The sequence below is a fragment of the Lygodium microphyllum genome, chromosome 13 (assembly GCF_053477565.2).
Source record: "Lygodium microphyllum isolate KBCC chromosome 13, Lygodium_microphyllum_v1.1.10, whole genome shotgun sequence".
NCBI classification, from domain to species: Eukaryota; Viridiplantae; Streptophyta; class Polypodiopsida; order Schizaeales; family Lygodiaceae; genus Lygodium; species Lygodium microphyllum.
In genome coordinates this window covers 12,377,471-12,396,224 of record NC_141147.1, presented here as the reverse complement: position 1 = coordinate 12,396,224, position 18,754 = coordinate 12,377,471, and the positions used below count along the sequence as shown (strand labels likewise).

The 18,754-nt window shown below is 44.9% G+C and overlaps 1 protein-coding gene across 1 annotated transcript in view; it reads left to right on the top strand.

Annotated features, from left to right (window-relative positions):
• The first annotated feature begins 5,068 nt into the window (after positions 1 to 5,068).
• LOC148026346 (uncharacterized) overlaps positions 5,069 to 18,754 on the top strand; it is a 49,125-nt gene continuing 35,439 nt past the window's right edge. Inside the window, exons 1-2 of the mRNA XM_087690433.1 lie at positions 5,069 to 5,392; positions 7,800 to 7,960. Coding sequence (XP_087546559.1) covers positions 5,294 to 5,392; positions 7,800 to 7,960 — 260 coding nt within the window. The 5' untranslated portion in view covers positions 5,069 to 5,293. The remainder of the gene's footprint in view (positions 5,393 to 7,799; positions 7,961 to 18,754) is intronic.

Here is an 18,754-nt window from a genome sequence, read left to right as displayed (position 1 = left end):
AGGAAGAGATATTTAGGGTAGCTTTTACCCTCTATTGGGCCAAAAATAATGTACAAATTTTAGAAAAGAGACTTCTACAACACCTAGAAGAAAAGCTAGGCTTAAGCGACTTCTAATTAAGTATCAACTCCATCAAATGGTAAATGGACAATTGTAAAGGTTAGGGTAGGATAATCTCATAAGAAGATGTACTTATGAGTACAAAATGCATGATATGTTGCAAGAAGCATAGAGGAACATCATGTAATCATTCAACTATGACACATCACATAAAAAGTATGTTATGAACAATTGTGGTGGCCAACCTTGTTTAAAGATGTGGCTCATTTTGCGAAGCACTATGTTGAGTGCTAGCACACAAAAGTACCCACTTAAATTGATTGAATGGATTTATCCCCAATGATAGTCAACCCTTCCAAAAGTTGGAGATTGAATTCACTGGATTAATGAGTCCTCTAGCTCTTTCACAAGCATGTTATACCATATTCACTACTAATTATTTAAGTAGATGGGCTCAATCTACAACCACTCAAAAGAATGATGCCAAAACCATGGAAAAATTCTTGTGGGAGAAAATTGTTTCTTGATTTGGACATCCCATCAACATAGTGAGTGAGCTTGGAACTCACTTCATTAGTAAAGTGATTAGACATCTCCTCTCTATCTTCATGGTCATTAATCAAAATTCATCTACAAACTATTTGTGAGGAAATGGCCAAGTAGAGTTTGCAACAAAAAACCTTATCAATGTTAGAACCAATAAAATTTCTTCCTTTATGAGTGATCAGGATAATAAACTCATGGTAGCTTGTGGACATATTACATAGCCTACAAGACTACAATAGGCTAGAGTCCATTTCAATCAACCTATGGCATTAGTGTCACTATGCTTGTTAATTTCTTGATCCTTAGTCTATGAATAGTATGATCCTTAGTCTATGAATAGTATTATAGAATGGTGAAAAGGCAACAAAGCTTGAACCAACTTCCTTATAGAACTTTAGTGACTATATGAACCTATCTTTTAGCTACTCATGCTTTAACATTTGAAAAAGAGAGATAAAAGGCATGGTTTGATAAGCATGTAAAGCAAAAAGGCATTGAGAAAGGAATGTCATAAAGAGGAAATGAAGTTTAGATGCCTCAAACCATTATGTATTAGGCCTTAAGACTCATTGCTCTTACTGCTACTTACAAACCTCACAAAAAAAAAGTGTGTCTTTTGATGATGTTTTGGTTAGAGCTTTAGTTAAAAAACTTCAACCATTCATCAATCACATACTGTAATCATGGATATCATATAGGACTTTGGCACAGATGTGATTTTCTTTAGCTGTATTCAGACCATACTTTCTGCAGTTAATGAAGTTGAAAGTGGCATAAATATACAATCTCTACATATCTTGGTATGGCCAATGCTATCAAACATGTCATACAATTTTTATGAGTGTCCAATGTTCGTGTGTGCAGAAAATGAATTTGAGGTGGCATAGATTTGATTTGCAAGAATCACAATCTCTTTGCAATTGCTATGATTAATGTTCATCCAATTTGGCAAACACTACATACTCATGATATTGATTGTCATTATATCCATATTCATTGATTAAGCAAGTCATATGGTTTTTCTTATCAACGAGACAAATAAGGTTGAGCTTGAAACTTTGGAGTGGAAAGATAGGCCACTTAGATGAAATATGTATCTAGAAGTAGTAACCCACCAAAGCATCTTCAACATGAATCCTTGTGATGAAAGTGTAAGAAATCATTGTTTGAGTAGTGAATATAAGAGATAATGAACCCGAATGATGCACAATTGGTACCATGAGCATATCTTGGGATCAAAGTTATCACAAAGAGAGAGCATGCTCTTGATACTTTCATCAATAAAGACACCAATTTTATCTACTTATACATGATGCTTGGATGAAAATTGGTTAGATAAAACTTGTATCTACAAATGCTACAATTGGCCCATATGGGGGAAAGACATACTCCTTGCTAGGAAAATGCAAAGTTGTGATGAGTATTGAAACTAAAAGCATAGATGTACTATTCTTTGTCTTACCTATTTGAGGGATTTTGGGAAGGAGACCTTGCTTAGCACATATTTTAAATGACAATTGATGTGCAATGTCAAACACCATGCAATGAATTCTCTTTGTCCTACATAGTGTGAAGCTCATAACTAATGTGAGAAAAAGGGAGAAAATTTATGATTGAAAAAGTGAAGGGAAGAGCTCCTTCCACCCATACCATCCATTAGCAAAGGTGATAAATACTTATTCCCTAACCTAATTAAAGTCAACAAGAGAAATAGAAGATCATGATTCAAGTCTTGCAATCAAAAGTGGGTAACCAAAGATTGAGAAGATCCTCATATTTTTAAATCTCCATGATTAATTTCTAAATCGTTAATGTGAGCTTAAGGCTGCTACACTAAAGACTAATGACTTTGGCTACCCAAGCTTCAATAGAAAATCCCTTCTACATCCCAACTTCTTCTAACTCCAACAAAGCAAGTGGCACATATGAGAAAACAAAAATTGACAATAGTGCCAATGACCCTATAAGTTAAGCCAAAAAAAGAGAAAGCAACCAAGAAATCCATCAAACCTGTGGCTGCAAAAGACACCCACAACTAAGTCCAAACCCCTCTCATTGCAAAGTCCAAAGTAAGTGTCTACAAGTAAGGCACTCCTCAACCATGAATCAAAACAAATAGTGGCTCCCCATTGCTACTTGTTCCACATCCTTGGACCCAAAGGTCAACACAAATCCAACATAAATCTAGAGGAGTGACAACTATCAACCATTGCTAACTTTACCAAACCAAATTAGGTGACTTCTTCCAATGTAACCTTCACTTCTTACAAATCGAATTAGGTGACCTTCACTTCTTCCAACATGACCATGAATCCAAGACAACATTAGCCCCCAACTATTGTTACAATTATACCCACAAAGGAAGCCAAGGGATGAACAAACATAGACAAATCTACTCTACAAACTCATGAGCATATTGAGGTAACTAAACTTAAGTATTTTGAATAAGATTTACTAAATCTAAACATCCTCTTGGTTTGAAATCGAAGTTGAAAAATAGATTAATTGTTGAAATAGCAAAGAAGCTTGTTGAGAAAAATGGTCTAACCACAATTCAATGTTCTTAATAAATAGACAAAATGTTTAGTATGCTTGCTCGTAGCTATGGCCTAATAGATATAAAAGGTCTAGAATATGATAAAGCTAAAGCCATAGATGCACTACCAATGAAATGGGAGGAACACGAACATATCTTTAGCAAGCATCCTGCATGTTGGCCTTTATGAGAGCTCAATAGATGGTAGGACTACATGAAACAACTATTCCATCAAGCACACTACTCTTCATAACTCAAGCAAGCTCCCACTTAGTTAGCTCATAACTAATTGGTGTACTTTCTACTCTATCCAAGCTATGGAAGTATACAAGAATAGCTCTATGAGCAAGATGTAGTAGACTCACCCTTTTACTTCTATTTTTATTGTCTAGCTACTAACAAACAATAATGAATGGCCTCATGAACCTTGGTTGATCTCCTCAATCACTGTAATCTCCTTCTCTTCAATTCAATCATTGCTAATGCCACAAGTAAAGAGAGTGATGAAGAAGAAGAAGGGGGGCAACAAGAAGAGATGGAAGGATTCTCCCAAGCTCTCTCCCTCTGTCTCACCTCCGCTTGTTTATGCATTCACTCTCTCTTGCTAATGGCTATGGTGGAAGCAAGAAAAGAAGAAGATAGAAGTAAGAGCCCTCAAGTTTGCATGCACAAAATTGAGTTTTTAATTCATTTTTACATCTATTAGCCTTAATTGGCTAGTTTTAGCAATAACTATTTTCAATAGTTGTTATCCTTGTTAACTTTTGAAAGTTGTGCTTTTAGTGATATCTAGCGCCTTTGGTAGCTCCTCTAATCCTCTGCAATGGCTATTTCCAATAATTAACTAAATTTGGCTAATTATATGCTATGGATTGTTAAATATTTTTGTTTTTGATATAAAAAGGTGATCTTTATAGATCATGCCTTTAGGTTAGATAGAGTAGTTATGATGGTAGCAACTCGAAGCACAATGCATTGAGTTGAGGGGTGTGGGAGTTATCAAGGAGCTCTATTTTGGGGTATGGGGGCTACGAAAGTGGTCCTTGGTTTGGGGGTTTCATGAGGGCCAATGGCCCCCTTGATGGGGTCAGGGGTGCAACGCCCTTGACCTGACGCTAAAGGGAATATTCCTTGCTAACTAGGGAAGGCCTATAACATGGTTGGATAGTTTGACTAGACTACATTCTCAAGCTATAAATGAAAGACGCCTCCAAAGCTATCATCAATCTATCTTTCACCTAATCAAGGTCTTTCTAGTGAGTTTCCAACTAGCCTTAAGCTCTTCGCCTATCATTTGCCTAGGTTGCCATCTAAGCTTCACAATGGAAGCACACAGATTGACAGAGCTATATTTATATTAGTTTGTTTGAAAGTAAACAATGTTTTACTCTTCTTATATTTGCTATGTATTCTCTACTCCTTGTTTAGATTTTGTTTGTTGCGCCGTATAATTCTTTACACTCACATTGTTCATGGTTGGTGTACTTCTTTATGGGGGATTATGGATTAGCAAAGGCACCTTGTGGTGCACTCATCTTTGTCATAGAGGTGGTTTAATCACAACTATATGTAGATGGTGTAAGTTTTCAGTATGCAGATTTGATTGGATCCATCTTGCACATGTCTTGAGAGGGGCTTCTCTACTTGTGGGCTGCTGGAGACTCACGTGCCACTTCTAGCCTATATAAAGGTAACCCTATTTGGCACCCCACAAGTTATGTGCTAAACTCATTGCTGACTTACTCTTTGTTGGTGCTTTACTTGTGGCTCTAGCTTGTTGCGAGCCTTCTTGGTGGCTCAATTTGGGGTAACTCTTGTGTGATCTTTATTATTATTGAGTTACTTTCCATTTGTCCTCATTGGTCTTGTTTATGTTTTATATTGTCTTGGGACTAAGTGCATGATCATGTGATGTTCTAGAACACACACACATTCTCTCTCTCTCTCTCTCTCTCTCTCTCTCTCGTGGAAACACAGATCCACACTCTCTCTCCTCCTTGAAGCGCGCGCACACACACTCGCTCACAACTATACTTCCAACAACAATGAAGATCAAGGGGTCAATAGTTGTACACTTCAGTTGATGCACGGCGCTCCCATCACGCGTAGTTGCAAGAGAACATAACCACTAGAATCTAGCCACATTCTGTCATGGCTTCCTCTGAGGGGACTGGACGACAGGAAGACAAGTACATCCTGACACTCTCTGAGGTGGAAGCTTTCAAGCAGAATGGATACGTCCATCTAAGAGTTAGATCTCTTCCCTCTCTATGCCTGTCGTTTTTCTTTGTTTCTTTCTTCAGTCTCGCAAAACAAATAACCAGACGTCTACAATTAGAGTCGCGGATATTCTTACTCACAACTCAGTAGATGAATATGTCACTCTATAATGCTGAACTAAAAAGAGATTACAAGGTCTCAGTAGAGGGATATGTTACTGTATAGTGCTGAAGTAAAAAGAGAGAACAATGATGGCATCATGTTCATGATTGTTGGGACACCAATTCAGGAGAGCTTGATGTTATTCTATGATGCTGGATAGTAAAGAGATTGCAATGTCAAAATCTTGGTGGCATAGACGACTGTTGGGAAGCCAATCAAGGAGAGTTGTGTGTCAAAAGATGAGGCGTCCTATCATCTTCTGTAAGTATCACCCAGTTCTATCTCATTTCCCCTGGAATAGATATGAGATGACAACTTTTCCTTACACGACTGGAGATGATCTCAGAAAAATTCAGCTGTCTGCTGCCTCAACTTGGCTTCTGTGGCCGGAATTGGTGGGAGCTGCTTGCTGCCTCCACCATGAAAAAACACCGGAAGTTGTTATGTGCAAAGTAAACGACTAAACACTAAAGAAGCAAAGAAGGCAATGCATAATCAACAAAAGCAATTAAGAAGGTTGATAGAGTGGCAGCCCCTGCACATGACATGGTGTGCTTGCATTGAGGATGCTTGGAGTGGAAAAAGACCAAAACGATGGGAGATAAGTGCCAGCAGGCTGTTGGCATATATGACTCAATGACCTAAACCGGTGTGAAAATGTTGTATAGCCCAAATTTAGACCGAGTTTTACCAAAAATGGATTAAAAGGAACATGAATAGACAGAGCTCTCAATGTCCCTCTCACTTACTCAATATAGGGTACACAAACAATGACTGCTAACACCTGCTCTCAAATCTTGGGTGTGCTTGAACTTCGAATGAGTGCAAAAGAGGAAGAATCTATAGCAATGAAAGAGCTTAATGAGAGAAAACGTAGAGAATGTGAGAACACAACTAACATATAACTCAGACAAAAACGCAAATGAAGAAGAGAATAGAGTATGTGCTCAAGGAGCGGAGGACTGCCAACAGTCACAATCGCTTGTGAAAGTGGGCTGAGGGAGGGCATTTGAGATTTTCATCCCCAGGAATGGATCTCGAGTGCAGCAAACCACCAATGCTAGAAGCAGCATGCTTGATCTGAAAGACAGCATAATAAGCTGAAAATGCAAGGGTCTTTAGCTTGGAGAGCAGTTTGGAACAGCTACGCAGCACTAATGTGATTTTGGACTGTAGGCCAGAAGTAGCAGCAGCAAAATGGATGGCCTGGAGGCTGGAGAGAGGGGTGGGAGGCTTTAATGCAGAAAATGCAGCCAGCAGGATGATGGGTGGCAGCTATGGATGCAGGGTGGCAGTTCTCAGATCAGACACAAGGTTGGAGTGGCAAGGCAGCAGCTCCTAGTGATGGGAGAGGATATCCGATCACAGAGAGAAAGTTGGCAATGAGATGATGATGTTGAGAAGATATGTTGGGCATGAGGATTGAAACAACAAGGTGATGTAGGATGATTGGTACTAAAGAGGTAGAATGAGGGATGAAAGTGGGAGTGATCAATGATTCCCTTTTATAGAACTTTGTAAGCCAGCTGTCCTATCAAAGTTCTAGATTGTTGTATTGAAGAAATAATTCTTTGTGGGACTGCTGTAAGGGCTAGAAGAACGCTAGACAGACAAAAGTGGGAGAGTGACTAAAATAGAGAGGGACACAATATCTCAACAAAATCCTAGCCTTATGAGGAAGGTTCCAAAATAAAGGTGGAGATTGAAGGACCTGAACACCTTTAGGTCTACAATGTGAACACTCGGACCAATGGGTGGGAACTGTGAACACTCAGACCAATGGGTGGGAACCTTCAACTTAAATCCATAATGGCATGAACAGAGTAAGATAAGTGACCTCCAAGGAAGGAGAGGTATGGACTCCCAAGTCCCACCAACTCGTGATAAACAATGTCATTACTTGTTCTTTGTGTTCAAAGGGAAGTGTAACTTTGATCATACATGTGGTTACATTACTTGCATTCATTTAGAAGACAAAAGTGTTAACTGGTTTTGGGTATTCACATAACTAGATTCGTTGTGTAGATTCAAATTTTCATTTGTTTCACTGCAGTTGGCTGCATGACATGTAGCTTCAAACTGGTCACTTTATCTATATTGATGAATGAAGTTAATATTGTACACAATTATGCACAAAAGAGAGTTCTAGTATGGATTGTACTGCTGCATATGTATTTTACCTTCAAGTTCCCTGATATGTTGTTACTTTTATGGTTAGCAAGCAGTGATTTAGAGCCTTACCTTCTGCTTTACTTCAACTGCTGGCTGCATGTAGGGAGTTCTAAATGAGGAGGAAATAGCTGCCTTAGAGGAGGAGTATATGAAGTTCTTACGGCGTGAAGTTCGAGTAGAAGGTCGAGATTTTTGTGACATGTCTGGTGATTATGCAAGGCCAGTTGAGGAGTTCTCCATCATAAATATAATGCTACCATCAAGGTCTGTTTCAAATCTCATTGTATTGTTGATTTGTTTCTTAAGCTGTTTTCATGGGAGGAAGGCAGTTTTATTTGCACCTTTAAAGAATGGAGTTTTTCATGTGCATATGATGTCAGAGTCTGGTTGTGTACATCTCCACTTGGGAGTCTTGCTTCTGCCAGCTTTCCACCTCTGCCCTCTTTGCCTTATCCTTCATTTGCTATAGCTTGAAGCTCCAACTAGCCCAAGAGTTCTGCCCCAACTCTACTTCATTGAGGCACCAGCAAATTGACAACAGAAAATGAAACCTCGACAATAAAGTGAAAGAGGATCTCAAAGCCTAAGTTGTGTTACCATACCATGCAGACATTCAGAGCTGCCATGGTTATAGCCTATAGTAAAAGAGAGTGTGTGTGTAAAAGATCAAAAACTTGGATCAAACACACATACACTTGTAGAAGTAATCAGTTATCAGCACAAATGATGTTACTTTGTTGGGATCAAGACAACATATTCTAAATGGGTTGCTTTCTGATAGCCTCAAAGTAAATGAACTGACTAAAAGTATGTGACACACCCAGCCAAAAAAACCTAGCTATTCATAACACATAAAACACATAAATGTACAAAGAAGTTTTAGCAATCATGTCATTTCTTGTCTCTTCTTTCTCCCATTGTCAACCCATAGCAAGGTAGGTCTTGATTGAGGGACCCCAATGTGTTTCATGAGAGCATGAAACACATGTTTCTTTGTGAGAGCAAGAGCACTTTGGTTGTCAACCCATAGCAAGTAGGGTCCTCATTGAGGGAAACCAATCTCCCCAAGCATGTGATGTTACTACACTGCATTTCCTTAATGGTAGCCTTCTTGTCTTCTTGCAGGACACCAAGAAGAAGGACACGAAGGATTCTAGAGCGGTGGCTGCACCCTCATCAGCTGCTTTTCTACACTTAGCAGTCATTGAGAGCTCTACATCGAAGACTTTTGATGCTGCGATGACAGCTCCCCATGCTCAAGAGTGGATTGTGGACAGTGATGCCTCACGGCACATGACTCCTTCTTCCGATGGTGTTACCCATTTGCAACCTTTGCGTGGGCAGATTCTCATTGGAGGCAGCTCTTCTGTGTCTATTGCTACGTGGGGTGAGATGCAGCTTATTCCATATGGATGTAGTGGTACCCACACTTGCGAGGTGTTGTATGTGCCCTGCTTGGGGTATTATTTGCTTTCGATCCATAAGATTTGTGCTCTTGGTCTCTTGGTGGAGTTTGACAGTGATACTGTTCGAGTCCTTGATTGTGGATCGAGGAAGGTTCTCTCTGTAGGGTATGAGGAGGATGGCATCTACAAGTTGAAGTCTTCCACAGCTTTTACCTCTCTTCTTCTTATCTCTCAGACACAGTCTGAGCTTTGGCATGCTTTGTTTGGCCACTTGAACCATGAGTACCTTCGGAAGGCATCGCGAGGACCGTTTGTCTGAGGTTTGCCGGATATAGTGGTGAGCCATCAGCCATATGTCTCTTACATTCATGGGAAATTGCATCAGGATGTGATTCTCAACAAAGCTTCGAGGTGGTCTACTTCACCCATGGAGCTTGTATCTACGGATCTTTGTGGCCTGATGAGGACCGAGTCCTTGAAGGGGAGCTTGTACTTCATGTTGATCGTAGATGACTACAGCAAGATGACTTGGGCCTATTTTTTGACTTTGAAGTCGGAGGCTTTCTCTCACTGCAAGGATTGCCTTCTCTTTGAGGAGAACCGTTCTGGCCGGTGACTGAAGACCTTGCGTTCAGACAAGGGAGGTGAATTTATATTTAATGAGTTTGCTCACTTTTATGCAGATAGGGGCATTCACCAGGAGTTTGCTAATACCAACACTTCCAAAGAGTGGCATTTTGGAGCGGAAGAACCGAAGTGTGATCGAGATGGCGTGCACCATGATGGAGCACCGACAGGCATCTCAGTTTCTGTGGGCCAAGGCAGTGGCTACTGCAATTCACATCCTCAATCGATCTCCCACTTCGGCCGTTGACAGGATGATACCTTTTGAGGCTTATTTTGGAACTAAGCCTAATGTCTCTTATTTCCGGATCTTTGGGTGTGACACTTATATGCACATCCTGAAGAGACAGCGTGACAAGTTTGAGGCGGCTTCCCGATGACAGGTTTTTGTTGGTTACAGCTCCCAGTCCCAAGGTTATTGTCTGTTTGATCTCGTTAAGCGGGATGTCTACATGAGCCGAGATGTGCGGTTCGTGGAAGTTCCGGCCACAGCAGGGGGTGAGGAGCATCCCGTTCTTGGAGATCTAGGGGAGAGTTGGGCTCCCAAGACAGTACCTTTGGAGCCAAAGTCTTTTGATGGAGATTCTTTTTTTGATTCAGAGTCTTCACTTCCACCGGCCACCCCCGAGGAGCTTCCGCTGGTGGATTTTCTGGAGTCTTCAGCAGATGGAGAGCGACGAGGAGAGGTCTTGCATCCTCCTCACTGGGCCCGTGACACCCTCCGAGATTCGGGGATCGAGGCGGTCCCTAAGGAGTGGGAACCGTAGGATGGACCGCGTGTCAGAGTGCAGCGGTGTAGAAGCGTAGGACTGAGAGAGAGAACGCAGAGAGAGAAGAGAGAGAAAGAGACAGTGGAAGATGATGATCTGCTGTATAAAGTGTGCTGAATACAAAGATATGCAGATATATACACGGGCGCTGTGCGCTGGACTGCGTGTCTCCACCTCGACGATGCAACCTGATGTTCACCTCGAAGTCCGCTGCAGTCTGCACTGTCTCCTGTCTGAAATCTGCAAACAGAGACGGAATCTGCGCGTGTCACCGGTCTGTAATCTGCGAGCAGAGAAGTGTGGGAGACTGGTGGGAATGTCAGCTATTTATAGCGAGAATCTGCCAGAAAATAGGGCGCCAGAAATACCCTGTCGGCTGCATTAAATTCAGCCGACTGCCTGCACAGGTCGGACTGCCACGTGGCAGTCCGACTGCACAGCAGTCCGACTGCACACCTGTCTGACTGCACTCTGCCACCGTACCTGCTCTGCTGCCCCTGATCATGCTGTGATCTCTAACACCCCCTCTCAGAGCCTGGGCAGGGCAGAAGCCTGAGGGATCTGGAATGTCTCCGAAGTAGAGCCTGGGGAAGTGCCTTCGTAAACAAATCCGCAAGATTGTCCTCCGTCTTGCAGTACTCCACAGTGATGGTCTCATCCAGAAGCTTCTCTTGGATGAAGTGGTACTGGATCTCTATGTGCTTCGTCCGGGCATGAAAAACAGGGTTCCGTGCCAAGGCAATGCAACTCTCATTGTCACACTGCAGCAAAGTAGGACGAGTCTGGGGGTACCCAAGCTCCTCCAATAATCTCCGAAGCCACACAGCCTCACATGTGGTGGAAGACGTAGCCCGATACTCCGCCTCAGTAGACGAAAGGGCTACCGTGGGCTGCTTCTTGCTACTCCATGAAATAACACCTGCACCCAAGGTAAAACAGTAACCTGTAGTAGACCGCCTGTGGTCCACATCACCGGCCCAATCCGAGTCGCTCCAACCTGCAAGTACAAGATCTGAACCATCTGTCCCTGCGGGGTAATGAATCCCTAAATCAGACGTCCCCCTCAAATACCGAAGTATCCTCTGAGCAGCCTGCCAATGCACCGTCTTAGGTTCACTCATGAACCCTGCCAAGAGCCCAACAACAAAACATAGATCAACCCTAGTGTTGAGAAGCCAAATCAAGGACCCAATCAGCTGACGATAGCGGGAAGCATCCGCCAAAGGAGAAGCTGAATGGGAAGTGGCCTTCCAGTTCGGATCCATAGGAGTAGAAAGGGCCCGACAATCCTCCATCTGAAAAGGCACCAAGAGCTCCTGTACATATCTGTGTTGAGAGATGAAGATCCCCCTCTTAGACTGATAAATCTCATGGCCCAAAAAGAAATGGAGTAGACCCAAGTCCGTCATCTCGAACGTCCGATGTAAAGCTGACTTCGTCTCTTGGACGTGCTGTGCATCATCACCTGTGACAATCAAATCATCAACATATAAGACAAAAAGCACACAACCATCCTCGGAAGTGTGAACATAAAGCTGCGGATCGGCCTTGGAACGTTGATATCCCAACTGAGACTGGAGGAACGAATCAATCTTCTCGTTCCATGCACGCGGAGTCTGCTTGAGGCCATACAAGGCCTTCTTCAACCTGTAGACTTTCCCATCTGAAGATCCAAAGCCAGGAGGCTGCTCAACATAGATCTCCTCCTTCAAATCACCATTGAGGAAGGCCGACTTCACATCCAACTGGTAAACAGTCCATCTCCTATGGCCAGCCAAGGCAAGAACAGCTCTAATGGTCGCCATACGAGCTGTGGGGGCAAAAGTATCATGACAGTCAATCCCTGGGCGCTGTGCAAAACCTTTAGCAACAATACGAGCCTTGTGCTTATTCAAAGAACCGTCGCTAAGGTATTTGGTCTTGAAGACCCACTTGACGCCAATCACCTTTTTATTCGGGGGGCGGGGCACGAGTGACCAAGTGCCATTCCTCTCAATAGCCTCCAACTCGGCTTCCATAGCTTTCTTCCATGGTGCGGACTGTAAAGCCTCCTTCACGGAGGTGGGCTCTCGATCCTGCATAACACGGGTCATCAAACAATAGTTAGAGCAAACAAGCTTCGTAGAATGTGCCTGGTGCCGTCGTGACCGCCGCGGACCATCCTGCGGTCCCCACTCCTCAGGAACCCCCTCGATCCCTGAATCACGGAGTGTGTCACGGGCCCAGCAAGGAGGAGGCCGAAACTCCCCTCGTCTCTCTCCATCAACAAAAGACTTTGGAATATCCACCGGTGGTAACTCCTCTGAGGTGACCGGTGGAACAGTAGACTCTGTGTCAGAAACAGAATCATAATCAAAAGGCACGGGCTCCAATGGAACTGTAGAAGGAGTCCAACTCTCCCCTGGATCTCCAAGAACGGGATGCTCCTCACCCGTTGATATAGCCGGAACCTCCACAAACCGCACATCGCGGCTAGTGTACACATCCCGCTTGACGGGATCATACAATCGATAGCCTTGGGAATGGGAGCTGTAGCCAACAAATACCTGTCTTCGGGAAGCTGCTTCAAATTTATCACGGTGAGCCTTGGGAATGTGAACATAGGCATCACACCCAAAGACCCGGAAGTAAGAAACATCGGCCTTCGTCCCAAAATAAGCCTCAAACGGGGTCATCCCTTCCACGGCCGAAGTAGGGGATCAATTAAGGATGTGGACTGCAGTAGCCACATCCTCGGCCCATAGAACCTGAGGGGTTTGTCGGAGCTCCATCATGGTGCGCGCCATCTCGATCACACTGCGGTTCTTCCGTTCAAGAATGCCATTTTCTTGAGGAGTGTTGGTATTGGCAAACTCCTGGTGAATTCCTTTATCTGCACAAAACCGAGCAAACTCATTAGAAACAAATTCACCGCCCTTGTCGGATCGCAAGGTCTTCAATTTCCGGCCCGATCAGTTCTCCTCAAAGAGAAGCCAATCCTTGAAGTGTGAGAAAGCTTCTGACTTTAATGCCAAAAAATAGGCCCATGTCATCCTGCTGTAGTCCTCTACGATCAGCATGAAGTACGAGCTCCCACGGAAGGACTCATTCCTCATAGGGCCACATAGATCCGTAGATACAAGCTCCATTGGTGAAGTAGACCGCCGCGAAGCTGTGTGGGGAATGGCATCCCTATGCTGCTTCCCCTGAATGCAGGAGACACATGGCTGCTGGCTCACCACTATATCCGGCAACCCTTGAACAAGCTGTCCACGTGACGCCCTCCGAAGATAATCATAGTTTAGGTGACTAAACCGAGCATGCCATAACTCTGATTGTGACTGAGAGGTAAGAAGAAGAGTAGAGAGGACGGTGGAAGACTTCAGTTTATAAATGCCGTTCTCCTCATACCCGGATGATAGAACCTTCCTCGATCTACGATCAAGGACTCGCACCGTAGTACTGTCAAACTCCACCAAAAGGCCAAGGGAGCAAATCTTATGAACTGACAGGAGATGGTACCCTAAGCCTGGTACATGCAAAACCTCTGAGGTATGGGTACCATCTCGTCCATCGGGAATAAGCTGCATCTTACCCCGACCTGCAATAGATACTGAAGAGCTGTCTCCAATGAGAATCTGCCCACGCGAAGGTCGCAATTGGGCAACACCATCTGATGAAGGAGTCATGTGCCGTGAGGCACCACTATCAACGATCCACTCTCGAGCCTGGGGAGCCGTCATTGCAGCATCAGAAGCATTTGGTGAAGCGTCCTCAATGACAGCTAGATGAAGAAATGCAGCTGATGAGGGTGCAGCCACCGCTCCAAAATCCTTGGTGTCCTTCTTGTCTTTGTCAGGGCAATCCTTCTTCCAATGGCCAGTCTTTCCACAAATATGGCATGTGGAGTCTTTGCCCTTGTCCTTCTCCTTGTCCTTCTTGGACTTGTTATCCCCCTTCTTCTTCTTTTGGTCCTTCCCCTTCTTCTGAGAGGCTTGACCTGTCAGCGCCTCCGACTTGGAAGCATTCTGTCCATTTAACTGTTCCTCTTGGTCCAAGACCATAGGAACCAACTCTTCCCACCGAAGAGTAGACTCTCGCCCCGAAGCAATAAGGGCAGAGTAAAATGTACCGAATCGTGGCGGCAACTGGGACAAAAGTGTGATCGCCATGTCTTCGGAGGAAATCGGCTTCCCTGCATTCTGAACCTGCATCTGAAGCTGCCTTAGCTTGTTAATGTGCTCCCGCAGCGAAGAAGACTTGTTTACGGACAAGGTCCGCATCTGTACCTCCAAAGAAACCCGCTTCATAAGGGTCATCCGATTGTACATTTGATCAAGCTCCAGCCATATCTTCCGAGCCACCGTCAAGTGCTCGATGTGAGCGATCACGGCTGTAGTACATGATAGAAAGAGAAAGGAACGAATCCTGGCATTCAGTTTGTCCCAATGAGACTGAGCCTTGGCCAACTCCGCACGAGCATCGGAAGAGAGTTTGGACTCATCTCTTACTGAGGGCCGGTCGATCTCCTCCTGTACCAGCTCCGCCAAATCATAGGACTCAAGGATGGCCAACATCATGACGCGCCAAATGCGGTAGTTGTCGCCGTCGAGCTTCTGATCTGCAGGAAGAGCCGGTAAGACAGGCGCCTTCTGGTCCATAATCGACTGGAACTCCAAGTCAATCTCTGTAGACATCTTCACCTTTAATGCCTTCACAAACGCAAAAGCAGCCCCCTCTGACTGGGAAAACTCAGCCTGCTAAGGCTCTTCCGCATCTTGAATCTTCTTCACCCGCCGGAGGCGATGAAAAAGCAAAACCTGCACTTGTAGGCTGAAAACTCAAACTTCCTCCGCGTCAAACAGTAGTAAACAATAGCAAATCCACCACCTGGACTCCTTTCCTGCGCGCCCACACTTGCTTCAGCCTTGTTCCAAGGCACAGCCCTCTCGCTGCCCTTAAACGCAAAAAACGCAAATTTGTGTCACGATGGAAACTCCTCTTCAGGTTGATTCTGCTCTCAGTCAGCCCTCTAACACTGCTCTGATACCATGTCAGAGTGCAGCGGTGCGGAAGCGTAGGATTGAGAGAGAGAGAACGCAGAGAGAGGAGAGAGAGAAAGAGACAGTGGAAGATGATGATCTGCTGTATAAAGTGTGCTGAATACAAAGATATGCAGATATATACACGGGCGCAGTGTGCTGGACTGCGTGTCTCCACCTCGACGATGCAACCTGCTGTTCCCCTCGAAGTCCGCTGCAGTCTGCATTGTCTCCTGTCTGAAATCTGCGAATAGAGACGGAATCTGCGCGTGTCACCGGTTTGTAATCTGCGAGCAGAGAAGTGTGGGAGACTGCTGGGAATGTCGGCTATTTATAGCCAGAATCTGCCAGAAAATAGGGCGCCAGAAATACCCTGTCTAATGCAGCGGACTGCCGCACAGGTCGGACTGCCACGTGGCAGTCCGACTGTGCAGTCCGACTGCACACCTGTCTGATTGCACTCTGCCACCGTACCTGCCCTGCTGCCCCTGATCAGGCTGTGATCTCTAACACCGCGGAGGTCACGGAGGAACCGGGCACATTCTTCGGAGCTTGTTTGCTCCAACTATTGTTTGTTGACCTATGTTATGCAGGATCGTGAGTCCACTTCAGTGAAGGAAGCTTTGCAGTCTGATCATTGGCGGAAGGCTATGGAAGCCGAGTTGGTGGCTATTGAGAGAAATGGCACTTGGTCTCTTGTGCCTCGTCCCTCTCACAAGAAGGTGATTGGTATTAAGTGGGTCTTCAAGACCAAGTACCTTAGCGATGGTTCTTTAGACAAGCACAAGGCTTGCCTTGTTACTAAAGGTTTTACTCAGCGCCCAGGCATTGATTTCCATGATACTTTTGCCCCCAATGCTCGTATGGCGACTGTTCGAGCTGTTCTTGCCTTGGCTAGCTATAGGAAATGGCCTGTCTATCAGTTGGATGTGAAGTCGGCCTTTCTGAATGGTGACTTGCAGGAGGAGATCTATGTTGAGCAGCCTCCTGGCTTTGGATCCTCGGATGGAAAAGTTTACAGGTTGAAGAAGGCCTTGTATGGCCTCAAGCAGGCCCTGCGTGCATGGAATGAGAAGATTGACTCGTTTCTTTAGTCGAAGTTGGGATATTGGCGTTCCAAGGCTGATCCGTAGCTTTATGTGCACACTTCCGAGGTTGGTCGTGTGTTGTTTGTGTTGTATGTTGATGATTTGATTCTAACAGGGGATCATGCACAGAAGGTCCGAGAGACCAAGACAGCTTTACATCAGACATTCGAGATGACGGATTGGGGCTTCTTCATTTCTTCTTGGGTCACGAGATTTATCAGTCTTAGAGGGGATTTTCATCTCTCAACAGAGGTACATTCAGGAGCTCTTGGTGACTTTTGAGATGGAGACTTGTCGGCCCATTACTACTCCTATGGATCCGAACTGGAAGGCCATTTCACACTCAGATTTTCCCGTGATGGATGCTTCCCGCTACGGTCAGTTGATTGGATCCTTGATTTGGCTTCTCAACACGTGTTGATCTTTGTTTTGTTGTGGGTCTTTTGGCGGGGTTCTTGACTGAATCCAAATAGGTGCATTGGTAGGCTGCCCTGAGAATTCTTCGGTATTTGAGGGGGACCTCTGACTTAGGGATTTCTTATCCAGCAGGTACAGATGCTTTAGATCTGGTTCTTGCAGGTTGGAGTGACTCGGATTGGGGTAGTGATGTGGATCACTGACGGTCTACTACAGGTTACTTTTTTTATCTTGGGTACAGGTGTTATCTCTTGGAGTAGCAAGAAGCAACCCATGGTAGCCCTTTCTTCTACTGAGGTGGAGTATCGGGCTGTGTCTTCCACCACATGTGAGGTTGTGTGGCTTCGGAGATTGTTGGAGGAGCTTGGCTGCCCCTAGACTTGTCCTACTCTTCTGCGGTGCGACAATGAGAGTTGCATTGCCTTGGTGCGGAATCGTGTATTCCATGCTCGGACGAAGCACATTGAGATCCAGTATCACTTCATTCAGGAGAAGCTTCTGGATGGGATCATTGATGTGGAGTACTGCATGACGGAGGATAATCTTGCAGAAATGTTCAGAAAGGCACTTCCCCAGGCTCTTCTTCGGCAGCATTCCAGATCCCTCAGTCTTTTGCCCCGTTTAGGATATGAGAGGGGGTGTTAGACAGTCATTTCTTGGACAGTCGGAGGGCAGTGCCACGTCAGTATAGTACGACAGCAGGCAGACACATCAGCACAATACAGCAGGATGCCACGTCAGCAGGGCAGACAGGTGCCACGTGGCAGAGGTACAGTCGGGACTGCAGTTTTGTGCAGTTGGACAGTTTTGCTACATGGGGCTGGTATTTCCTATTTTTTGTCTATTTATAGCCAGTTTGTGGCACACTCTAGGATATTCATTATTCAGATTTTTTTGTGCGTTTACACTGTCTCCTTTTCTCTCTCTCTCTCCTCTCCGTGTTCACTCGCTCTTAGTCTTTGTCCTATGCTTCCGCATTGCTGCACTTTGACAAGACCAACTCCAGCACTGAAGATGTCCGCCTAGAGGCAACCACCTAGAGGCAACCTGTGGGTGAGGTTGCCTATGCTGCTTGCCCCTCAAGGCTCAAGCAGCTAGGACATAAAGTGTGAAGAGGAGGAAAAGCAGGAAGTCCATCCACCATCCTCCTTCGAGAAGCCTGCTGAATCGCATCAAGGTTTAGATGCCCATAACGAGCATGCGGAAGAAGCCCAAGCTCGTGGGAAGCCCTTGCGGCTAAGGCTGTGAGCTTGTAGAGCCCACCCTCCTCTATACCTGTCCAAAGAGAAATACCTGTAGAAACATCCTCCACAGTAACTGCATCCTGGGTAAAAATGACACGTGTACCTAGCTGTGTAAGACCATGGACAGGTACAAAAAGAACTTTGGCGGAAGAAGGCTGCCTGTTTGCGAACAAAGGTAAAGTCCCTATGTCTCTAACAGGAACTGTAGAGTTATCACGAATGGTAATAGTACCTCTTCGAACGAATGTCCTGAAGCCAATCCTTGCAGAAGGTTATGTGAGAAGATGCTCTGCTGTCTACGAGCCAAGGCTTCTCCTGAGTGGTAGAAGCTAGGGCTGTATCCTCCTCAACAAAAACATGCACAAATGCAGACTTTGTTGTGGTTGGGGCTGCTTGGGAGTCTTTCTCCTGTGGCTTCAAATGGGGGTACTTCTGCCAGCACTCGTCCCCTCGGGATGAGTGCCCTTCCCAGTATGGGCATTTTGGCG